The sequence below is a fragment of the Rutilus rutilus genome (genome assembly GCF_951802725.1).
Source record: "Rutilus rutilus genome assembly, chromosome: 7".
Lineage (NCBI taxonomy): Eukaryota > Metazoa > Chordata > Actinopteri > Cypriniformes > Leuciscidae > Rutilus > Rutilus rutilus.
Genome location: NC_140221.1, coordinates 6,386,621 through 6,409,899, shown reverse-complemented (window position 1 = coordinate 6,409,899; position 23,279 = coordinate 6,386,621). Strand labels below are relative to the sequence as shown.

The 23,279-nt window shown below is 43.0% G+C and overlaps 3 protein-coding genes across 3 annotated transcripts; 2 read left to right on the top strand and 1 right to left on the bottom strand.

The window, feature by feature from the left end:
- Window positions 1-21: 21 nt before the first annotated feature.
- Window positions 22-15,467, bottom strand: spata22 (spermatogenesis associated 22). Its single transcript, XM_084413351.1, has 8 exons — window positions 15,283-15,467; window positions 14,891-14,950; window positions 14,472-14,618; window positions 13,315-13,453; window positions 12,122-12,449; window positions 2,828-2,933; window positions 2,657-2,754; window positions 22-695 (listed from the first exon to the last, which is right to left on the bottom strand). The coding sequence occupies exons 2-8, from the start codon at window positions 14,922-14,924 to the stop codon at window positions 504-506; spliced, it is 1,044 nt and encodes a 347-aa protein (XP_084269477.1). The 5' UTR covers window positions 14,925-14,950; window positions 15,283-15,467; the 3' UTR covers window positions 22-503.
- A 1,514-nt stretch (window positions 15,468-16,981) lies between these two features.
- Window positions 16,982-19,839, top strand: LOC311292941 (serine/threonine-protein kinase pim-2-like; the record flags this gene model as incomplete). The annotated part of the gene is made up of 7 exons (XM_084412775.1): window positions 16,982-17,321; window positions 17,866-18,081; window positions 18,413-18,558; window positions 18,712-19,090; window positions 19,308-19,469; window positions 19,588-19,676; window positions 19,822-19,839. 7 exons carry the CDS (start codon window positions 16,982-16,984, stop codon window positions 19,837-19,839), a joined length of 1,350 nt encoding a protein of 449 aa, XP_084268901.1.
- A 367-nt stretch (window positions 19,840-20,206) lies between these two features.
- Window positions 20,207-23,060, top strand: LOC311292940 (serine/threonine-protein kinase pim-2-like; the record flags this gene model as incomplete). Its single annotated transcript, XM_084412774.1, has 8 exons — window positions 20,207-20,346; window positions 20,464-20,546; window positions 21,087-21,302; window positions 21,633-21,778; window positions 21,933-22,311; window positions 22,529-22,690; window positions 22,809-22,897; window positions 23,043-23,060. The coding sequence occupies 8 exons, from the start codon at window positions 20,207-20,209 to the stop codon at window positions 23,058-23,060; spliced, it is 1,233 nt and encodes a 410-aa protein (XP_084268900.1).
- Window positions 23,061-23,279: the final 219 nt, after the last annotated feature.

The window sequence follows — 23,279 nt, the reverse complement described above, 5'->3', positions numbered from 1 at the left end:
TGTTTTCCAAGTTTTGGATTTGAATACAAATTGGTTTTTAATGCACCAATTAACAATATAAATGCATATACATTCTAACTCAAATATTATGCATATAAATTAGAATTAAAGAAATATATTATGACTATTTTAATGCATATAAATTACAATACCTTCCGATTCGATATGCATATAAATTAGAACTAAAATATTCTAAATGCTTCTCAATTATAATAATTTGAGATTATATAAACATAAATTGGAACAAAATATTTTAAATGCATCTCAGTTAAAATAACTCAAATTTTATAAATGCATCTAAATTATCTCAGAACAACAATGCAAAGTAACATTCATTCATCGCGTACAGAATCAAAATCTCCAGATACAGATCACAGATTTACCGTGATACTGTTTTATCTTCACAGACAATTGAAGACCATCTCTTACTGAACTAATTCACAAAACGAAAGCAACCCTAACTTCAGTAAAAGTCTGTGCTCGTGTTACTCACTCGATCCACATCAGATTTCACTGAGAGCCAGCACCACATCCCTCATCTCTGCATCTGACGCTCTCACAGCCTCCTGCGCATTCCTTTGCTCTGACAGTGAAGCAGCTCGGACCGACACACAAGTCATTGTGTCCTTTTGCCTGTCGTAGTTTCCGATGCAGCGATGCACCTGACCTCTGATCAGTCTGGGCAGAATCTGATCCTACAGAAAAGACATACAATGACTTTATAACTCTGAACATACATGTTTACGGTGTCCCTACCACTGCCAACATCACATAACAGTGTGCAGTCCTAATGGTTTCCTAATGGAAAATGCACAATGGAAAAAAGTGGGCGCAAGTCATAACCTAGAGAGAGCATCTTGTTTCTTCAGATCTGTATCTGTAATTTCATCTCTGGTCTAAACCAACAAGTTTAACATTAGAAAACATTTTGGAGAATTACTGCCACCTACAGCAATATTGTGGTATGAGCTCAAGTTTTACAGACCACGTTTATGCTACTTTTACGGTTCTTTTTTGTCATATTTGGAGCTTGACAGCCACAGTATCTATACATTTTTATTGTATGGAAGAGAAGTGTGAACATTCTTCAAAACATCTGTGTTCTGTGGGGCAGAGAAGGTCATACAGGTTTGGAACAACATGAGGGCGAATAAACAATGACAGAATTTTAATATCTGGGAGAATTATTCCTTTAAATCATCTTATTGCTAATTAGAAATTAATACAATTATTATAAAATATTAAAAATATACACTACAATTTCAAAAGTTTGGGGTCTGTAAGTTTTTTTTATGTTTTTGAAACAAGTCTCTTTAGCTCACCAAGGCAGGATTTATTTAATAAAAAATACAGTAAAAACAGTAATATTATATTGTTTAACATTACTGCACTTTTTTTTCTTTAAATACATTTTTAAGTGTCATTTATTCCTGTAATGGAAAAATAATAATAATATGCTGATTTGGTCCTCAAGTAACATTTATTATTATAATCAGTGTTGAAAACAGTTGTGCTGCTTTATTATTTTTGTGGAAACCATGATACAGTTTTTTCAGGATTCTATGATAAATAGAAAGTTCAAAAGAACAGCATTTATTAGAATTTTTTTTATTCTATTTATACTTATTTATTCAATTTAATGTATCCTTGCTGTAAAAAGCTGCCTTGGAAATTTGAATTTGCTCAGCAAGTTGCTCTGGCATTGAGTAATTAACTATGCCCTTGTAGCCGAGCTGCACCAATCACATCGTGCTATCTGATATAGGCGAGATTACGACAGCACTGCGATGTCGAAGTCATTAGTAAACATTGCAAGATGGCTATGGATGAACACCAGTTGTTTGAAACGGCTTTGGCCACTACAATGATCGAGTTAGCCTTGGCTTTTTATCTAAAAGAGGAATAGAAGACGGCGCTCGAATCGTTCCTTTGCAAGAAGGACATTTTTGCTGTTTTGCCGACCGGATACGGCAAGAGTCTAATCTACCAGTTAGTGCCGCTGGTAGCTAAGCGTATGGGGCTCTGGATACGTCACCCTGTGTATTGTTGTGATTGGTCGTAGTGTTATCCAATTACGTGCAGTAAGATTTTCAAATGCAAGCTTGGTGCCGCCCCTCGAGCTGGCCGATTTTCATTACTCAGTGCCAGACCCTTAATCTTTCAGATTTGGGTCTGGATTTTCAGGCAAGTAAAAAGCAGTAATTTCTTTAAAAAACAACAACCTACTGACTCCAAACGTTTGAACAGCATTACATAAAAAATAATAATAATATAATTATACAATTGTAAAAATGCATGTGTTACAATGAAGAAGAGAAGATACAGCAATTGAAGACCATTAGGGGCTGGTTCACACAGAACGTTTTTTTTTTTTTTTTTTACGCAAGACAGGTAAAAAGCTAATAAAAAAAACCTGCAGGTCTCGAGATGTGTTTTTAAAATAATTGTAAACTTTTTTTTAACTTGAGCACCATGTTTTTAGAACTCTGCATCATGCACAGGACGCAAACGCAAAGGTCAAACACGTCAGTCTAGCACGTGCTTACATTGAAAAACAATAAAGAAAAGTAGTGCAGTGAAATGGAAAAAAATGTGTTCTGTGTGAACGGCCCCACAGGATGTAGCTCAGGGAGAGGACCAATATTCCCAGACTCACAATTTCAAAGTAAAGACACTGGACGACCTCTTTACCATCCCTCATGAGGAATTTCTTGGCTCCGTATTCTCCAACTGTAACTGCAGAGTCCAGTGTGGCTGTAAAGAGAGACAAGACTGTTAGACAAAGATTCAAATCAAGGGGATCACATGTGTGTTATAGTCTCCTCACCAAAGATCTCAAACAGCATTGGTACTCTGTTCTTATACTGGCTCCAGTGCTTCATTCCTTCAATAACAGTAGAAATAAGACGCAGCGATGCCTCACGGGGGGGCTTCTATCCAGCAGGAGGGAAAATAAATGATGTTAGTTCAACAAATAAAACATCATTTTATACTGAGAAGCAGAAAATCTTTAAGACAGAAAAGCTGTACACACACACACAAAAAAAATTTGAGTAGAGGAAACTTATGATATGAAAAACTTATAATTGTTAAAGGGGTCATATAATGGTACATGCACTTTTACAAGTTGATTGTACTGAAATGTGTGTTGGCAGTGCCTGTACACAACCATCATAAAATGATGAAAATCCATCCAGTGTTTTTTTTTTAATGTTCTTATATGTTTTCCCCCTGTCTCAAATCAAGCCGTTCGATTTTGTGACGTCACAAAATCGACGCCCCTCCCACAATTGTTGTTTGACAGCAGCGTTTCAACACAGACCCGCCCTCGCTCGTGAGCGAGCTGTCAATCATAGTCCGCGCGGACCGGCGCGGTCATTGTTGATACGCTGGAGCACTGTCTATGAGCAGAATGGCTTCTAAGCGATTGTGGTGTTCTGTTCTTGGGTGTAATAAGGAACACAGCAGTCATTTTGATGTTCCTAAATCCGAACCGCTGAAGACGCAGTGGCTGAGTTTTGTTTTCGAAGGGAATATTCCCCACGATCAACGTCAATGCGTTCATGTTTGCGCGAATCATTTCACACACCAGACTGCTTTACAAACGAGATCAGTATAAAGCTGGTTTTGCTAAGAAGCTGCTCCTGAAAAAAGGATCGTTACCAACTATTCGTGTTCCTGCTGCACTTCCAGAAGAAGAAGTGAGTGTAACGTTTTATTAACCTTTATATTAATATTTATATTAATCTTTGCAAATCGCTTGCTGCACGCTTCACGATGAATGCGGCTGTTTACACTCAGGGTACATTATGGCATGTTTTCTATGTACGACGTTCTCAATATAATTCATAATCCCACGTTTATAATGAACAACGCGTTATGGTTATTGTGTTATTGTGTTAAACGGTCACACACAGAACAGAGGGGCGGGGTGAGCAAAGCGCATTATCATTTAAAGACACATGCACTTAAACGGCGTGCTGTTTTTGAACCAGGTAAAATTCGTGTTTTCTTACAATACTAATGAGAATTTTTAATTAAAGTATATTACAAACTTTTAATTTAGACCCTAAAGAATCATATTAGCTTGTAAAAAATGGCATTATGTGACCTCTTTAATTGTTAAACTTACTGTAATATAACTTTTTTCCATGAAACACACACAAAAATAAGATAATTCAAACGAATATAAGGTTCAATTGCAACTGTTCTTTGATTTAGAATTTTGTGTGAACTATGCCTTTAAAGGGTAACTCTCGCCAAAATGCAACCTAGTTTTTTTTTTGTTAATCTACCCGAGTCAAACTTTCGTTTAAAAGCATAATTAGAATGGAAACGCCACTTTTAAGTTTGACCGTATTTTCGTTTTCGGTCAAATTACTTTTTGAATGGGAGAGCTTGGGGCACTTCTATGATAGCATCAAAAATGGCTATTTTTAAACACTAAGAAGGCTCGACACAACATAAAACTTTGCTCCAAGTATCACCAGGGGCTCTACACATGAACTCCAGCATTGAGAACATTGTTTGTGTACACAGAGTTTACTAAAAAGAAAGATTTTGAACAACTCACTGTAGCTGTGTCCGCCGGCATTTTGTCAGTCAAAAATAGTCGATCTCCGAATGTGAATGAACTGACTCTGAATTTTAGTATTGCTTCTTATATGAGGATCCTTTTTCAAATACAAGGTCAATTTCACTAACGACAAAACAACAAATTATCCGTGAATTTATATGGAACTAAGTTTTAGGAGCTTTCCATCTTTACTCTCCTCACTGTTACGTTGAATTCGGAGATCGACTATTTTTGACTGACAAAATGCCGGCGGCTGGAAACAACAACAGCAACAGTGAGTTGTTCAAAACCTTTCTTTTTAGTAAAGAAAAAACTTAAAAGTGGCGTTTCCATTCTAATTATGCTTTTCAACAAAAGTTTGTCTCAGGTAGATTAACAAAAAACCCCTAGATTGCATTTTGGTGAGAGTTACCCTTTAACTTTGGCTATTATCAAAAGTGAATAAAACGTCTCGGTTACGTATGTAACCCTCGTTCCCTGAGTAGGGAACGGAGACGTTACGTCGGATGACGACGAATGGGGTTTCGCTTAGAAATCCTATCATCTTCGAGTATTAAAACACGAGCCAATGGCAATGAAATGCCATGGGTCTGCGGAATTTGCATAGCGTAACTCCGCCCCACGCAGGGGGTATATAAGGAAGTGCGCGAGCAACATGCAGACTATGTCTTCGCTGAGGAGCCGAGACTGAACTCAGGCGTTCCAGCGGTACAGCGGAAGTGGCAGGGAGACGTAACGTCTCCGTTCCCTACTCAGGGAACGAGGGTTACATACGTAACCGAGACGTTCCCTTTCGTTGTCACTCCGAGTTACGTCGGATGACGACGAATGGGGTTCCCGTAAAATCACGCCACCTCTCGACTGTCTACCAGTGCCCTGCGTAAGTCTGATCTCCCTGTCGTGAAACTAGCACGGACGAAGGAGTCCTACTTAACACAGGAATACCAAGGTACACTGGGAAGCATATCCAGTGGAAATATGCAATCATGCCCAACCCGAAGGGGGGGACTTGGAATACACATATGACCCCGAAGGGCTGCATACGGAGTAACACTGGGGTGTCCAGCCGCAGGTGGAATATTTCAACCCCAGGGGTGGCAAGGTGGCTTGCCAAGGGAAAGACACATGCTCAAGGAGGCTTACAGTGGAAATACACATGTGGGGGTCACCGAAGGGAACCATGCACATGGAGGCACCTAGCCAAGCGCGAAAGCTGCCCGTGGCATAACTCTGGCGCTGACGTCGTCAGTGCTGGAGGAGACTCAGGGCTTATGAGGCTCACCTGAGGAGAATATCGCACGTATCCCGTCCGTGGAGAGGAATGGCGAGCAAGCGAAGACACCTGAGCAGAATCTAGTACCGGCTAGTTGAAGCGAGTACATGAGAAGAAACTGGCTCTACTCGGAGATTGTAAAATCTCGCAAACGTGTTAGGTGTCGCCCAGCCTGCAGCTCTGCAGATGTCTGTTAGCGAGGCGCCATGCGCTAGAGCCCAAGAGGAGGCCACACTCCGAGTGGAGTGGGCCGTCACACCAAGGGGGCACGGTCGACCTTGCTGCTGGTATGCCAAAGCAATGGCGTCCACTATCCAGTGAGACAACCTTTGTTTGGAGAGAGCCTTTCCCTTCAGCTTCCCACCATAACAGACAAAGAGCTGGTCTGAGGTCCTGAAACACTGCGTTCTGTCTACGTAAGCACGAAGGGCGCGTACTGGACAGAGCAGTGCCAAGGCTGGGTCTGCCTCCTCCAAGGGCAGCGCTTGCAGGTTCACTACCTGATCTCGAAAGGGTGTGGTAGGAACCTTGGGCACATATCCAAGCCGGGGTCTCAGGATCACGTGAGAGTTAGCCGGCCCGAATTCCAGGCACGCTTCGTCAACCGAAAATGCCTGCAGGTCCCCTACCCTCTTGATGGAGGCCAATGCAACCAGGAGCGCTGTCTTCATAGACAGGAACTTAAGCTCCACGGATTGCAAGGGCTCAAATGGAGCGCTCTGCAGGGCAGTTAGAACCACTGAGAGGTCCCAAGAGGGTACGAGGGGAGGACGAGAAGGATTTAGTCTCCTCGCTCCCCTCAGGAACCTGATGATCAGGTCATGCTTCCCCAGAGACTTACCTTCAACTGCATCGTGATGTGCGGCAATGGCGGCAACATACACTTTCAGGGTGGAGGGAGACAGCCTTCGCTCCAACCCTTCTTGCAGGAAGGAAAGCACGACACTGATCGGGCATTTCGTGGGTTCTTGCTGTTTGGAAGAACACCAGTTGACGAAGAGGTTCCACTTCAACGCATAGGCATGTCTCGTGGACGATGCTCTAGCGGAAGTGATGGTAGCCACCACCGCTGGTGGTAGGGTACTCAAACCTACCTCGTCCCGTCCAGAAGCCACACGTGGAGGTTCCAAAGACCGGGACGAGGGTGCCAAAGGGTGCCCCGTCCCTGAGAAAGGAGGTCCTTCCTCAGAGGAATTGGCCAGGGAGGTGCTGTCGCAAGGAGTACGAGTTCTGAGAACCAGGTGTGGCTGGGCCAGTATGGGGCAACCAATATAACCTGCTCCTTGTCCTCCCTGATCTTGCGCAGGGTCCGCGCAAGAAGGCTCACTGGGGGAAACGCATACTTGCGTAGGCCCCTCGGCCAGCTGTGCGCCAGTGCATCCGTGCCGAGCGTGCCCTCGGTCAGGGAATAAAACAGGTCGCAGTGGGACGAGTCGTGGGAGGCAAACAGGTCTACCTGTGCGTCGCCGAACTGATCCCAAATCAGCTGAACCGTCCGGGGATGGAGTCGCCATTCTCCAGCGAGAGGCTGAACTCGAGACAGCTCGTCGGCCGCCTGGTTCAGGTGTCCCGGGATATAAATGGCTCGAAGCGACCTCAGATGCTTCTGACTCCATATAAGGAGGTGGCGGGCGAGTTGCGACATACGGCGGGAGCGTAGACCACCCTGATGGTTGATGTACGCTACTGTTGCGGTATTGTCTGATCGGACTAGTACGTGCTGACCCCTGAGCAACGCATGGAAGCGGTGCAGGGCGAGACGTACAGCCAGCAACTCGAGGCAATTGACATGCCAAAGGCGCTGGGGTCCTGTCCAGGAGCCCGCGGCAGCATGACCATTGCACATGGCGCCCCAGCCCGTGGTGGAGGCATCTGTTGTAACAACAACATGCCGGGAAACTCGTTCCAGGGGCACTCCGGCCCGTAGAAAGCTGAGGTTCGTCCACGGGGTGAAGGTCTGACGGCAGGACGGAGTCACTGGGACCCGGAGCTTGCCGTGTTGCCATGCCCACCTCGGGACTCGATCGCGAAGCCAAAGCTGAAGCGGTCTCATATGAAGCAATCCGAGCGGCGTTACTGCGGCTGCGGATGCCATATGCCCCAGGAGCCTCTGAAAAAGTTTCAGTGGGACCGCACTCTTGCCCTCGAACTGGCGAAGACAAGTCAGCAGTGACTGCGCGCGCTCGCTCGTAAGCTGCGCGCACATGGCGACCGAGTCGATTTCCATACCGAGAAAAGAGATCCTCTGCACTGGGCAGAGTTTGCTCTTCTCCCAGTTGACCCGAAGGCCCAGACGAGCTAGGTGCCGGAGCACAAGATCCCTGTGTTCGCAAACCTGGACTCGAGAGTGAGCTAGGATCAGCCAGTCGTCGAGATAGTTCAGGATGCGAACCCCGTGTTCCCGGAGGGGAACAAGGGCTGCCTCGACGACCTTCGTAAAGACGCGAGGAGACAGGGCTAGCCCGAAAGGGAGAACCGCGTACTGGTATGCCCGCCCCTCGAAAGCAAACCGTAGAAACGGTCTGTGTCGAGGTAAAATGGAGACATGGAAGTAGGCGTCCTTCAGGTCGATCGCTGCAAACCAATCCTGTGGCCGCACACACTCGAAAATGCGTTTGGCCGTGAGCATCTTGAACGGCAGCCTGTGAAGGGAGCGGTTCAGGACGCGCAGGTCCAGGATCGGTCGTAACCCACCCGCTTTCTTCGGAACAATGAAGTAAGGGCTGTAGAAGCCGGACCTCATTTCGGCTGGAGGGACAATCTCGATCGCACCCTTCGCCAGTAGGGTGGCGACCTCCGCTCTCATGACAGGGGCATTGCCACCGACCATAGTGAAGCGGACTCCTCTGTAGCGGGGAGGAGATCGCGCGAACTGAATCGCGTAGCCGAGCCTGATGGTTCTCGCGACCCAGCGGGACAGTCTGGGAAGCTCTAGCCAGGCTTCCAGAAAGTGCACCAGCGGGGTCATACGAACCACAGACGTTCCGTCGGGGGTGCAGCGAAGCGGAATGACCGGCCCAGACGTGGGTGGCATAGCGGCCCGGTGCGGGGGCACGGTCATAACCGCGTCCTGCCAGAGGAGGCCGGGGGAGGACCAGCGTCCCACGGGGGCGTGCTCTGGCAGGGGTCTGGCGACAGAGGGGGATGAGAGGAGCGTGGCCCGTGGGCGGCGCGTGCTGTCATCCATAGCCTCTTGGGGCTCAGAGAAAGAGCATCAGTTCTTTTGTAGAGATTCTGCCCCGACCCTCCAGCGGGGGAAGGAGTGGTCCTGCTACCAGCTCCTGAAGAACTGAGCCCTAACTCCAAGCTGCCTGTCTCAGGTTTGTGCTGCTCAGCCAGGTGTTAGCCGGCTAAGGGGCAGAGACAGGCGGTGCCAGCCTCCAGCGACCTCCTTGTGCTCAGGCCAGTGAAGGCTCGAGGGGAGGAGTCGCAAGGAGGCGGCGTCGGCGGAAAGCAGACTAAGCAGACCACACCGACGGATGACCGTCAGTGCAGAAGCCTCAGTCCGCTTCTGGATTGATCGAAGACTGTTGGGCGCAGTCTTCAACCAGCCCACCGACCAGGCTGCCCGCCTCAAGGTGCTGCTTAGGCTGCCGTGGCAGTCTAAGGGGCGGAGACGGGCAGCGCCGCCCTCCTGCGGCTTCCTCCTGCTCAGGTCCATTTTTTGCAGGCCCGAGGGGAGCAGCCGCATGGAGGGGGGCTTGGCGGGAAGCAGACTGAGGAGGCCGCACGGATGGATGACCATCGGTGCCGGACCCGAGTCTGCTTCAGGTGGTCGAAGCCACACCGCCAAAGAGCCCAGCCCGGGACATGGGGAATCTGAGAAAATTCATTCTCAGACCGCCCCACATCAACCTGGCTAAACCCATGTCTGGACCACATTAGTGGGCATCACCTGACCCAGGATCACGCAGGTACCGATGTCGCCTGAGCGAGGTCAGTAGTGTGCGTGGCGGAACAACCAGGCCTGGCATGGGAGGCATAGCGTCCCAGGATGGGGGCGTGGTTAGAGTTTCCGCGTTCTGTCAGGGTTGGCCAGGGAAGGACTAGCGTTCCACTGCGGCCGGTTCGACAGAACTCCCGGGACAGCACTGCATCGAAGGCGCAGGCGACACACAGCACTGCATGACCGTGCCACTATAGTGACAGGGAGCATACAGACCATGATCGCCGTGCGATCGAAAGCAGCGAAGGCGGAGGACACCCGCGGGCCGCGAAAGTCACGTGGAGTCTCGCGCAGCGCAGGCGTCCTGATGCACGTCCGGGAGAAGCTTACAGCGCTCGGGGGGAGGGCGGGGCCACTCCAGCCGATGCTTTCAGCTGCCCGGGAAAGCATGGCTGACAGCTCTGGATCGGTCCCGGCAACGATGGCACTCCCGTGGGAGGCAACGCAGTCGAAACTTCATTTCCAGAGGAATCAAGCCCGCCTTGTGATGCTGTGAGTGCATGGTCTGCGATGTGGAGGGGGGTGTGGCCCGAGGAATTGAATCGTCGGTTGTTGTGCCACACCAAACCCTCAGATCACCCTGGCCACCAGCCAAAGTATCCCTTCACGAGGAAGAGATAAATTGGGGTGTGGCAGAGGGGACTCTACTCACATGGAGATCATTGAGTCTCGATCTATAAACATCGCGATGGTCATGTTCCCGCAATGAAAACATGACTCATCAACGAGCGCTGCCAAGCGTGATAAAGCCCAACACGCAAAACAGCGCTCGCGACCGTTAGGCAGATGACTGACGCACACACATCCAGAAAATACACGGGCGAACCGTCTTGAAAAAGACGTGCCGCGTGCAGCTCTTTTTAGAGAGTGGAAAAGCTCAGCAGAGTGCTGAAGCACCCAGGGAGAAACACACTCACTGTCGGCAGATTACTGCACAAATCAGCAGCAGGAAATGCGATCTCGCTGGAAGCGCCGTCACACCAACACACTGAAGAGCCGCTCGTCTCGAAGAGATTTGAGATGACACTCAAAAGGCTTGTGGAGTGAAGTACTGAACTTGGCTCCGAAGCGAAAACATAGTCTGCATGTTGCTCGCGCACTTCCTTATATACCCCCTGCGTGGGGCGGAGTTACGCTATGCAAATTCCGCAGACCCATGGCATTTCATTGCCATTGGCTCGTGTTTTAATACTCGAAGATGATAGGATTTCTAAGCGAAACCCCATTCGTCGTCATCCGACGTAACTCGGAGTGACAACGAAAGGGAACTGGATTATAGAAGCAGATCTATTAAAGGGTTAGTTTACTCAAAGATGACAATTCTGTCATTAATTACTCACCCTCATGCCATTCCAAACCCATAAGACTTTAGTTCATCTTCGGAACACAAATTAAGATATATTTAATGAAATCTGAGAGCTTTCTGTCTCTCCATTGACAGCTACGTAACTACCACTTTAACGCTTCAAAAAGTTCATAAAGGGATTGTTAAACTAATCCATATGCGGTTTAGTCACAATTTTCTGAAGAGAAACGACCGCTTTATATGATGAACCGATTTAATTTAGGCTTTTATTCACATAAATATTGATCAGCATACATAAAATGTATTCGCTTGACGTGCAAGAACAAATCTCATTGGTTCTTGCAGAAGCTCAAACATGCTGTGTAACACAAGAATGAACCTCTTGGTTCTCGCAACGTCAAGTGAACATGCTTGAGCTTACGTTTACCACAACTGATGTGTGAGTTGAATGTTTACATGTGAATAAAAGCTTAAATTAAATCTGTTCATCATATAAAGCGATCAAGTCTCTTCAGAAAATTCAGACTAAACCTTTCAATTAAAATTAATCTCTTTATGAACCTTTTGAAGCATCAAATTGGTAGTTGATGGAAGGTCAATAGAGAGACAGAAAGCTCTCAAATTTCATTAAAATAGAATTTGTATTATGTGAAGACCAAAAAGTGTATTGTCCAAAAAGAGAAGCATGTACTTATGTACTTAAGATATATGTATCTATAATCCTGTTTTTTTTTTACTTTTGATAATAAGCAAAGAAGATAGAAGATTGATATGTCACAGTGTGATCTCTAAGCTGAATTAAAAGCTGCAGAAACAAAAACTTTAAAGCTGCAGGTTTGCAGCATTGCAGGATAGTGTAGACTGTGTATTTTTACATTTAGGATTTATTATTTTTTGTTATCCATTTTAATTAAGTAAAAAAAGAAATAAAAAAAAGAAGTGCGACGTCATACCAGAGTCCAAAGACATTTTGCGTGCTCAAAGTCTAAAATGGCCGCCTCTTTATCTAGTAACACACACCTGCTTCTGAGGGGTGGTTTGGACACTTGAGATGTCCATCTTTTCTTTTGCCCACATTTCACTGGTTGATTGTCCAACAGGTCTGAACTTCCACTTTCCGCTCTGACTCTGAGTGCTTCCTGCTGTGGGTGTACACTGTTGGGGACGGTACAGCATTCTGGGAGAAGTTGTCAGTTTACTAATCGACTGTTGATTCTGAATGCCGCTGGACCATGTGGGCTGGCCGAACGACGCTGAGCTGCTGCTTGGAAAGCCACCATGAAGCTGGGATCCAAACGCTGGCAATGAATCCTGTCTCACTGGAGACCTTTGTTGCTCTGCCTGTGACCTGGAGGTAAAACGGTGACAAATACAAAATATACTGTCACAAATCTTTTGCAGGATAACAAATAAAATGTGCTTAATGCAATAGGATGAGAACGAAATTGGTTTTATTCACCTTCGAATAAACTGAATCAACTTGACTACGTACTGTAGGGTTAGGTAACACTTTACAATCAGGTCCTATTAGTTAACATTAGTTAATGCATTACTAACATGACCAATACATTTGTTACTGTACAGTACTAAATACTTTTGTTAAAGTTACTTAAATAAAAAATACAACCGTTCATTGTTAGTTCATGTTAGCTCAGGTCTATTAAAAGTATAGTGGAAGATTTTTTACTTCCGGGTGGATCACCTATACTATTGGTCCTCCTAATTGTCAATCATTCTGGTAAATCAATCAAACTTATTCAAAAAGTGGAGAGGTCGGGTCTTATCTAAAATTCGGAAAGATCCTCCACTATACCTTTAAATATTAATAGATACAACTTTTGATTTGAATGTATAAATAAATGTTGAAATGAACATAAACTAGGATTAATAAATATTTTTTAAGCATGGTTTATTGTTAGTTCATGTTTACTAATGTAGTTTAAGTGTTTACTAAGGTTACTTAAATGAAAGTAATTCCTAAGGCTCAGGTCAGAAAGAAATAGCTCCTTTACAGTTTTTATTTTATTTTTACAAAATGCAAATCTTATTTTGGTATTTTCATTCATGTTGGTTTTACTGTTTCAAATTATGGAAGGCAACTGATCTAGCAATCTTGCGTTTCTGAAGAAATAATGCACATATTCGGACCCAGCAGCTTCAAGACCCTTCTGGGTGTGTAGTCATTATTTCATATATGAGTATCAGTTGAGTACCGGGCATAGACAGGTTTTTTTGGGTGAGGTAAAGGTGCATATCCTCGTCCTGCCACACCAGGTGAAGCAGCAGATCTCATGCTGGCTTGCTGAGGTGAAAGATAGGCTTGCTGTTTCCACTGACCACTCTGACCTAAAGCTAAAAAAACAACAACAAAAAACTCTAGGGTTATATTTTATAAGACATGATCATGAAAAGACAAGACATCATAAGCTTTGTCTGCAAACAAACGTACTGTAATTAGGCTCGTCACTAATTTATAACACCAAATTGTTATAAATTGAACAAAACCCTGCAGAGCTCATACCTTTCAGTGTGAAATCTTACAGATTTTCATATCACCCAATAATGAATGAATTACTCCAACTTACTGTAATTTAAAGGTAAATTTTCACAAGTCATTGACAGATATTTGATTTTATTATAAACTTGCTTCATTTTGTTGAGTTTTTCAAGACTTTATTTTGCATCTTCATTTCAAGGTATTTAGATATTTGTATTAGAAAACAGGATTGCATTTTTTTTTTGCAATGCATGCAACATGTAATGCCACAACTTTATGAATTTAAGACTTTCAGCTCTGATTTAAGACCTTTTTAAAGGCTTAATTTGAGCAAGAGCAAATTAAGACTTTTTAATACCCACAGAAACCTTGATAAATATATCTGGCTTTATATTCATACAGTACACTCACAAGAAGTGATATAGATTATATAGAAAAGCTCAAATGCTTGATTGTTTATATCGTAACTGTATGAAACACTATCCTATCGCCCAGCTCTTAACTGCAAAATGAGCTCATTTAAATGTGCAAAATTAACATCATGACTTTTTGTAAAGATGCTTTGAAACAGAGTAAACGGCGCTATAATAAAATTGACTTGACATGATCTGTAAATATAATCTATGATCTGTCTATTGATTGTTTTCTGTACACTGTATAACTCATTTAACTTGAAACAACTTTATAATGCTGCACAAATTAAATTTACATGACAAAGATTATTCAGTGTATTATAGTGTAACATAATGACAGAATAAATGGAGTTGTAAAAAAATCAATAGGAAGAACATCTGATGCATAGTGTGCTGCATCAGAACTTGGTACATGTTTATTCAGCATTAGATACGAGACTGACGCAGTGGAAACACATACTGGGAAGAGCAGAAGAGGAGGAGGAGGAGGATTGTCTCTCATTGTAGTGGTTGGCACTGGCAGTGAAGAGCTCACTCTCAGAGGGATTAGATGTCAAAGGCAGCCTGCTCCTCTTCCTTTGATTAAACAGAGGCACGGAGAGACAGCCTGCAGAAACACAGAGAGACAAATGTCTGCTTTGATTTCAGGCTCCAGCAACCTGAATGACATAACTGCAGCAAAGTGTTGTATTAGCAGATAAGCAGTTTTTCAATTATTAGCCAGATTTATATACATGAAGCTCTCTGGAAATAATAAATGGCAAGTAATTGTATTATCTAGATAGTAGATGTTAGACTAAGACTGACCCAACTCTTATTTTTAGGTATTTCCAAACAAGTAACGTAGGAATTCATAATATGACAGACAGTAAATCATACCTGCGTTTGGTTTCTGGTTTTGATTCCTCCACATCTTGACACACTCACTCCTCACACTGTCTGAGAGGTGTAGCAATAGTATTGTGTAAAAATGAAAAATATTACTATCAATTAATCTTGTATATGTATATCAGCTGTATTGGCGAGTCTGGTTTCTCATAAAGATTTGACGTTACTATTCAGTGTTTATTGCGTCGACTCGATGACAATTTGTTTGTTCTCACTCATTCAACTCAGCTCAAAAAGATAAGTATGGTAGAAATATGAACTAAAATTGTTCTTTAATGAGTTTCTATGTAATAGTCAAGCTGTTTTTTTTTTTAAGATTTGCTGGCTAAATTAACTTTGCTAATTGTACAAGGTCATTCATTTACGTATCAAATTGTGCTTACCAGTACAAAATTGCGTCAATGAAGAGAAATATGTTAATTAGAAGCGCTCATTCGGTTGTTTAAGATGTATCTGTGGTTTTATCCCGTATTAACTCTTTAGCATTATAAAAATATTTGTTTATTGCGTCGAAATCATTTTGGCGCGAGGCCTGCTGCTCGTGCACTTGTGAAGTCCTACTCATCCCGCGAATCGGTTCTTTTGAACAGTTCATTTCAAAGACTCGGGATTAGTAGCCAACTTATTCAGCGGTTCTTCACGTCTCATTTCAAGCATTATATATAGTCTACTGATATTGACGTGTCGTCTCCTTAGAAAACAAGTACTATTAAAAACAAAATTGTTTACTAGGGGCAAAATGGTTGGTGACAAATTATGCCACTGACAGTAACTTCTTGTGTAAAAATATTTTACGGTGATAATGTCATAATCAATTCTACTTGTTGATTAAAGTTAAAATAGTGCATTATTCACTTCAGCATTACTGCATGTTAGGGCTGGGTGATATGACACTATAATATATCATAGCGATGATATAAAGTTTGAATTGATGGAACTTTTTCTAATTCTTTTACATAGATGGGCCTATTTGTGGGGTAAGCTAATTTATCCTTGCAGCTTTTAGTGGGCAGGAATTATTGGAACGTTGGAGTGGAAAAAGAAGCACTGATGAATCACCACCAAAATCTTCAGCTTTTAGTTTTATTGTACATAAAAAAATAATAATCAAAAAGGGGTAAATAGTGTCAAATGAATCTAAATTAATTCTAATTTAAAAATGTTAGATACACTTTCTAATTTTAATAAACTTATAGAAACAAATAAATTTTACATAAAATAAACATAAAATTACTTTAAAAGCATTGGACTACCTGCAAAAAAAGAAGAAAAAAGAAAACTCAAAAGAGTTTGAAATTCAGTTTATGCTGTGGAATCAAAACTGATATTGAGAATTGTGAAACCATGATATTGTTACTGTGAAGTAAAATTGAGATTTTGGTCATATCGCCCATCCATATTCTTTGCTAGATAGCAGAAAAGGTTCCCACAGTTTTACATACAGTATGAATTTTTTAATAGTGTTCACCACAAGTAATAGACTACATTGTAACCAGAAATAAGTAGCCTATATAAATGGCTGCTATTTTGCTTAAGTTTATTTGTAATTGCCAGAAAGAAAGAAAGAAAGAAAGAAAGAAAGAAAGAAAGAAAGAAAGAAAGAAAGAAAGAAAGAAAGAAAGAAAGAGAGGGCAGAGATGAGGTTAGGAATATAAAGTCAGTAGGCCTATGTAGTTTCTCAATTCACTTCAATACCTGCACTGGATGGCCAATTTCACATGTATTTTGTGTATTTTCAAAATACTGTATTTGTATTTAAATACATTTTTTCACACAGTATTTTGTATTTGTATTTAAATAAATAAAAATTCACACAGTATTTTGTATTTGTATTTTAAATACATAACATTTCCATGTATGTATGCCCATCTCTTCACATATGTCAATTATATCACTAGACATTACTTTAATGTTTGTGAGAATCTGCTGCTCTCAGCCTGTATAAGCCCTTATGACATCATCTTGAGGACAATATAAATGCGTGAAACTGCCTGATCACTTTGTAGCGAGTTAGGAGTACAGATATCAACAGCGTTTTTGCGGTGTGTTTGCAGTTGTTGATAGCGGTTTATCGTGTTGATTATGGGACAGCGACAATTTCGTAGAGTGGGAGTTGAGGGAGGAGGTGAGTGTGTGCACGGGATAAATCCCCGAACAACACTGACACCCACCGACCACAAGGCGGAACTCCATCCTCGTCCCGACGAGACGCCTGTGGGCATCGGTGAGGCGGAGAGAAAGGAGGGATGGACAGAGAAAACAAAGAATAAGGGGCAGGAAAAGAGGACATTTAGGAAGTTTGCCTCTTTTTTCTTTTGTTCGTCTCGCCCCAAATCCACCAAAGCTCAGGGTGAGCAGGTGGAGCAGTGTGAGGTGGACCAGGAGGACACTGATGAAGCCCCATCCAGGAGGTGTACTGATGGTAAATTATGAGCTCTGAACAACACAAACTCTCTTTTATACTCTTGTAAAACACTCTTTTATTCTCTTTTTTTTACTCTTTTGATCACACGAGCAGTGCGCTCTGTTATGTTGTGTTTTAAAAAAAAAAATTATGTTGCTAGGCAACCACCGAAACAGCTGTGCTGCCAGCCAAGTAAACCTCAAAACAGCCTTTTATTAACTTTATTTACTTTCTGTTAAAACTGTGGTAGTTGGTTCGTGAAGTCGTTAAGCTCCTGGTAACCTGGTAAAACGCTTAAACAGCGCGCAGAACGCTCACTGCCATAGGAAACCATGTAGGAAACCAATTGAAAAAAGGCCTCTCACTGCAAAAAACGCGTCACGTGTGCTCGGCGCCAATCATTTACACACAATATATAAAAAAACCACATCACACATTATAAAAAGACAGATAAATGAATTTATTCCACGATGTGATGAATGTTTGAAAATAGATGAAATATAGTTTGAAGATGTGGTGGATGATTTTAAAACAAGCTTGTGGTTGATATTCCTCTCTTTAGATCAGATTTCTTTACAGGACATAATCTTTACTGCAGAGGATAATGATCATCAGGAACCTCCTTCCAGTAGTCCTGAAGTCCCCCACACTTCCGAAAACCAGCAAGTGGAGGACATCAAGCCTCAAGATCAGGACAGTCCAGTCGGTTCATCACCAGGTGACACTGGATCACATCTGCTGAGACAGCTGGACTGTGACAAGATCGTGAGGATTGAGGGTGAGTTTACTGCAAGTTTACTGTCTGACATGAAATATAACACACACACACTCTCTGAAAGTGAATATGTATATAGGAAAGCATATGTTTTAAATAATACAGCTGATACTGCTGTGTAAGGTTTCTTTTAGTTTTTTTTTCCTCCATAATTTGAAATCACCATTTGGCTTTTTTTGCAGTTCACTTAAATAGTCATGTGACAAATGAATTTTTAAAAGTACAAATATTACAAATATATTTCCCTATTAACATTTCATCAGACAGTATGGCCTCACTGCAGGACACTGTTTTATCAAACAATAAACAAATACAAATAATTATGTTTTAATAGATCACATCATCTCGAAATACGCCATTGGCAAGAAATTGGGGGAAGGAGGATTTGGCTCTGTCTTTGAAGGGACCCGTTGCAAGGACGGCCTCAAGGTAGCTGTGAAATACACAGCGAAGACAAAGAACCAGCTATACATCAGCCTTGTACGTAGACTGTGCTCTCTATGTTTGCAATTTATAACATTTTAATGTAAATCACAGAGTGCAAATATTTCAATAGATAGACAGACTGGGCTAAATCCTTATTTGAGAAACCAATCCTATGTCTAACAATAATAAAAACTGTCATTCTTCTAGCCTGACCATCCCAAACCAGTTCCACTTGAGGTGGCCCTGACAGTAATGGCCAATCAAGGCCCAAACTGTGGCCACATTATAAAGGTGCTGGACTGGCAGGACCATCTCGACCAGTACATCATGGTCTTAGAACGGCCCTTACCCTGCATGGACATGCACAGCTTTTGGCAGCATAACAGAGGCTGCTTCATCGAGAAATTGGCCTGTCACTTCATGCAGCAGGTGATTTCCGCTGCTGCCCTGTGCTGTTCCAGGGGGGTGCTTCATCGAGACATCAAAATGAAGAACCTCCTGGTAAACACAGAGACCATGGAGGTCAAATTGATCGATTTCGGCTGCGGAGACCTCATGAAAAGGTCATCCTACAAAAGCTACTCTGGTATGTGTTATCTTTAAAACATACATTTTGGGATTTAAACTCTAGTGACCAGTTACACCACGTCTCAGACATCACACAGTGAGATATTAACAATACACTAACAAATCTCTCAAAGAATAATCAATATTAATATTATTTTTGTTGACTAAAATTAAATGCCATTTCAGTTAAAGTGAGAAAAAGCAAGCTTACACATGTGGCAAACTCCTATCTCCAGGCACAGAAAGGTATTGCCCTCCTGAGTACTTTGAGAAGGGCAAGTACTATGGGAAGCAGGCAACGGTGTGGTCGCTGGGGGTGCTGCTGTATGCCATGGTCACCGGCCGTTTCCCACCTTTGATGGACCCTGATGTCTGGTACCAGCCGGGCTTCTCAGATGGTTAGAACAAAAAAGATGTTCTTATGGATAATGCAGGAATCTTTATCATTTTTACAGCTTAGAGAGCAAGTGTAAAGTTGAAGGAAATAATTAGACAACTCTCAATCTTTCTGCACAGAATGCTGTCGCTTTATTCGAGGTTGCCTGAAGAGGAACCCAAAGCGGAGACTCCATCTGGATGAGATGCTCTCCCATGACTGGTTCAAGGTACTAAGCTAAAATGATTTTGAAGGCTATCAGCTTCTTTACATTACCATTCAGTACCTGCTGTAACTGTCATATACTGAATCCTTATACATGGCACAGATGTATTTTTATACCTAATGAAAAATGCTTTCTAATTGTGTTTCAGGTCATGAAGAGGGTTTAGCCTTGCGTCTGGCGGGCTGACAAAGATGACCCTCCATCTCTCCAGCCTCAGCGTCTTGCAGGGCTGGCAAGCCTCGGTTGCGTCTGGCGCCTTGGCTTGAGGCAGTAGTTTTAGCGTCTTGCGGAACTACTTGCCTAGAGATATGTACATATTGTAAATAGTTAGTTTAGTTTTACTTAGTTAAGTTAGCCCCTCCATCTCTCCAGCCACAGCGTCTTGCGGGGCTGGCAGGCCTCGGTTGCATCTGGCGCCTTGGCTTGAGGTGGTAGTTTTAGCGTCTTGCGGAACTACTCGCCTAGTGATGTATATTGTAAATAGTTCATTTAGTTTTAGTTAAGTACTGCTCCATCCAATCATATTTTTAACAATGGAGTCACCCAGAGCTCTCTGTTCAGCCCGTCCCACAAGTTCCTCGCCCTGCCACACTAGAAGTTTCTACCACTGGCATCCGGGTCCCAGAGAGGGGGTTTCACATAGCTCGTCCCGACGAGACGCCTGTGGGCATCGGTGAGGCGGAGAGAAAGGAGGGATGGACAGAGAAAACAAAGAATAAGGGGCAGGAAAAGAGGACAGTTAGGAAGTCTGCCTCTTTTTACTTTTGTTCGTCTCGCGCCCCAAATCCAGCAAAGCTCAGGGTGAGCAGGTTGAGCAGTGTGAGGTGGACCAGGAGGACAATGATGAAGCCCCATCCAGGAGGTGTACTGATGGTAAATTATGAGCTCTGAACAACACAAACTCTCTTTTACACTCTTGTAAAACACTCTTTTATTCTCTTTTTTTACTCTTTTGATCACACGAGCAGTGCGCTCTGTTGTGTTTTTTTTTTTTTTTTTTTATGTTGCTAGGCAACCACCGAAACAGCTGTGCTGTCAGTCAAGTAAACCTCAAATCAGCCTTTTATTAACTTTATTTACTTTCTGTTAAAACTGTGGTAGTTGGTTCGTGAAGTCGTTAAGCTCCTGGTAACCTGGTAAAACGCTTAAACAGCGCGCAGAACGCTCACTGCCATAGGAAACCATGTAGGAAACCAATTGAAAAAAGGCCTCTCACTGCAAAAAACGCGTCACGTGTGCTCGGCGCCAATCATTTACACACAATATATAAAAAAACCACATCACACATTATAAAAAGACAGATAAATGAATTTATTCCACGATGTGATGAATGTTTGAAAATAGATGAAATATAGTTTGAAGATGTGGTGGATGATTTTAAAACAAGCTTGTGGTTGATATTCCTCTCTTTAGATCAGATTTCTTTACAGGACATAATCTTTACTGCAGAGGATAATGATCATCAGGAACCTCCTTCCAGTAGTCCTGAAGTCCCCCACACTTCCGAAAACCAGCAAGTGGAGGACATCAAGCCTCAAGATCAGGACAGTCCAGTCGGTTCATCACCAGGTGACACTGGATCACATCTGCTGAGACAGCTGGACTGTGACAAGATCGTGAGGATTGAGGGTGAGTTTACTGCAAGTTTACTGTCTGACATGAAATATAACACACACACACTCTCTGAAAGTGAATATGTATATAGGAAAGCATATGTTTTAAATAATACAGCTGATACTGCTGTAAGGTTTCTTTTAGTTTTTTTTTTCCTCCATAATTTGAAATCACCATTTGGCTTTTTTTGCAGTTCACTTAAATAGTCATGTGACAAATGAATTTTTAAAAGTACAAATATTACAAATATATTTCCCTATTAACATTTCATCAGACAGTATGGCCTCACTGCAGGACACTGTTTTATCAAACAATAAACAAATACAAATAATTATGTTTTAATAGATCACATCATCTCGAAATACGCCATTGGCAAGAAATTGGGGGAAGGAGGATTTGGCTCTGTCTTTGAAGGGACCCGTTGCAAGGACGGCCTCAAGGTAGCTGTGAAGTACACAGCGAAGACAAAGAACCAGCTATACATCAGCCTTGTACGTAAGACTGTGCTCTCTATGTTTGCAATTTATAACATTTTAATGTAAATCACAGAGTGCAAATATTTCAATAGATAGACAGACTGGGCTAAATCCTTATTTGAGAAACCAATCCTATGTCTAACAATAATAAAAACTGTCATTCTTCTAGCCTGACCATCCCAAACCAGTTCCACTTGAGGTGGCCCTGACAGTAATGGCCAATCAAGGCCCAAACTGTGGCCACATTATAAAGGTGCTGGACTGGCAGGACCATCTCGACCAGTACATCATGGTCTTAGAACGGCCCTTACCCTGCATGGACATGCACAGCTTTTGGCAGCATAACAGAGGCTGCTTCATCGAGAAATTGGCCTGTCACTTCATGCAGCAGGTGATTTCCGCTGCTGCCCTGTGCTGTTCCAGGGGGGTGCTTCATCGAGACATCAAAATGAAGAACCTCCTGGTAAACACAGAGACCATGGAGGTCAAATTGATCGATTTCGGCTGCGGAGACCTCATGAAAAGGTCATCCTACAAAAGCTACTCTGGTATGTGTTATCTTTAAAACATACATTTTGGGATTTAAACTCTAGTGACCAGTTACACCACGTCTCAGACATCACACAGTGAGATATTAACAATACACTAACAAATCTCTCAAAGAATAATCAATATTAATATTATTTTTGTTGACTAAAATTAAATGCCATTTCAGTTAAAGTGAGAAAAAGCAAGCTTTCACATGTGGCAAACTCCTATCTCCAGGCACAGAAAGGTATTGCCCTCCTGAGTACTTTGAGAAGGGCAAGTACTATGGGAAGCAGGCAACGGTGTGGTCGCTGGGGGTGCTGCTGTATGCCATGGTCACCGGCCGTTTCCCACCTTTGATGGACCCTGATGTCTGGTACCAGCCGGGCTTCTCAGATGGTTAGAACAAAAAAGATGTTCTTATGGATAATGCAGGAATCTTTATCATTTTTACAGCTTAGAGAGCAAGTGTAAAGTTGAAGGAAATAATTAGACAACTCTCAATCTTTCTGCACAGAATGCTGTCGCTTTATTCGAGGTTGCCTGAAGAGGAACCCAAAACGGAGACTCCATCTGGATGAGATGCTCTCCCATGACTGGTTCAAGGTACTAAGCTAAAATGATTTTGAAGGCTATCAGCTTTTTTACATTACCATTCAGTACCTGCTGTAACTGTCATATACTGAATCCTTATACATGGCACAGATGTATTTTTATACCTAATGAAAAATGCTTTCTAATTGTGTTTCAGGTCATGAAGAGGGTTTAGCCTTGCGTCTGGCGGGCTGACACAGATGACCCTCCATCTCTCCAGCCTCAGCGTCTTGCGGGGCTGTCAAGCCTCGGTTGCGTCTGGCGCCTTGGCTTGAGGCAGTAGTTTTAGCGTCTTGCAGAACTACTTGCCTAGGGATATGTACATATTGTAAATAGTTAGTTTAGTTTTACTTAGTTAAGTTAGCCCCTCCATCTCTCCAGCCTCAGCGTCTTG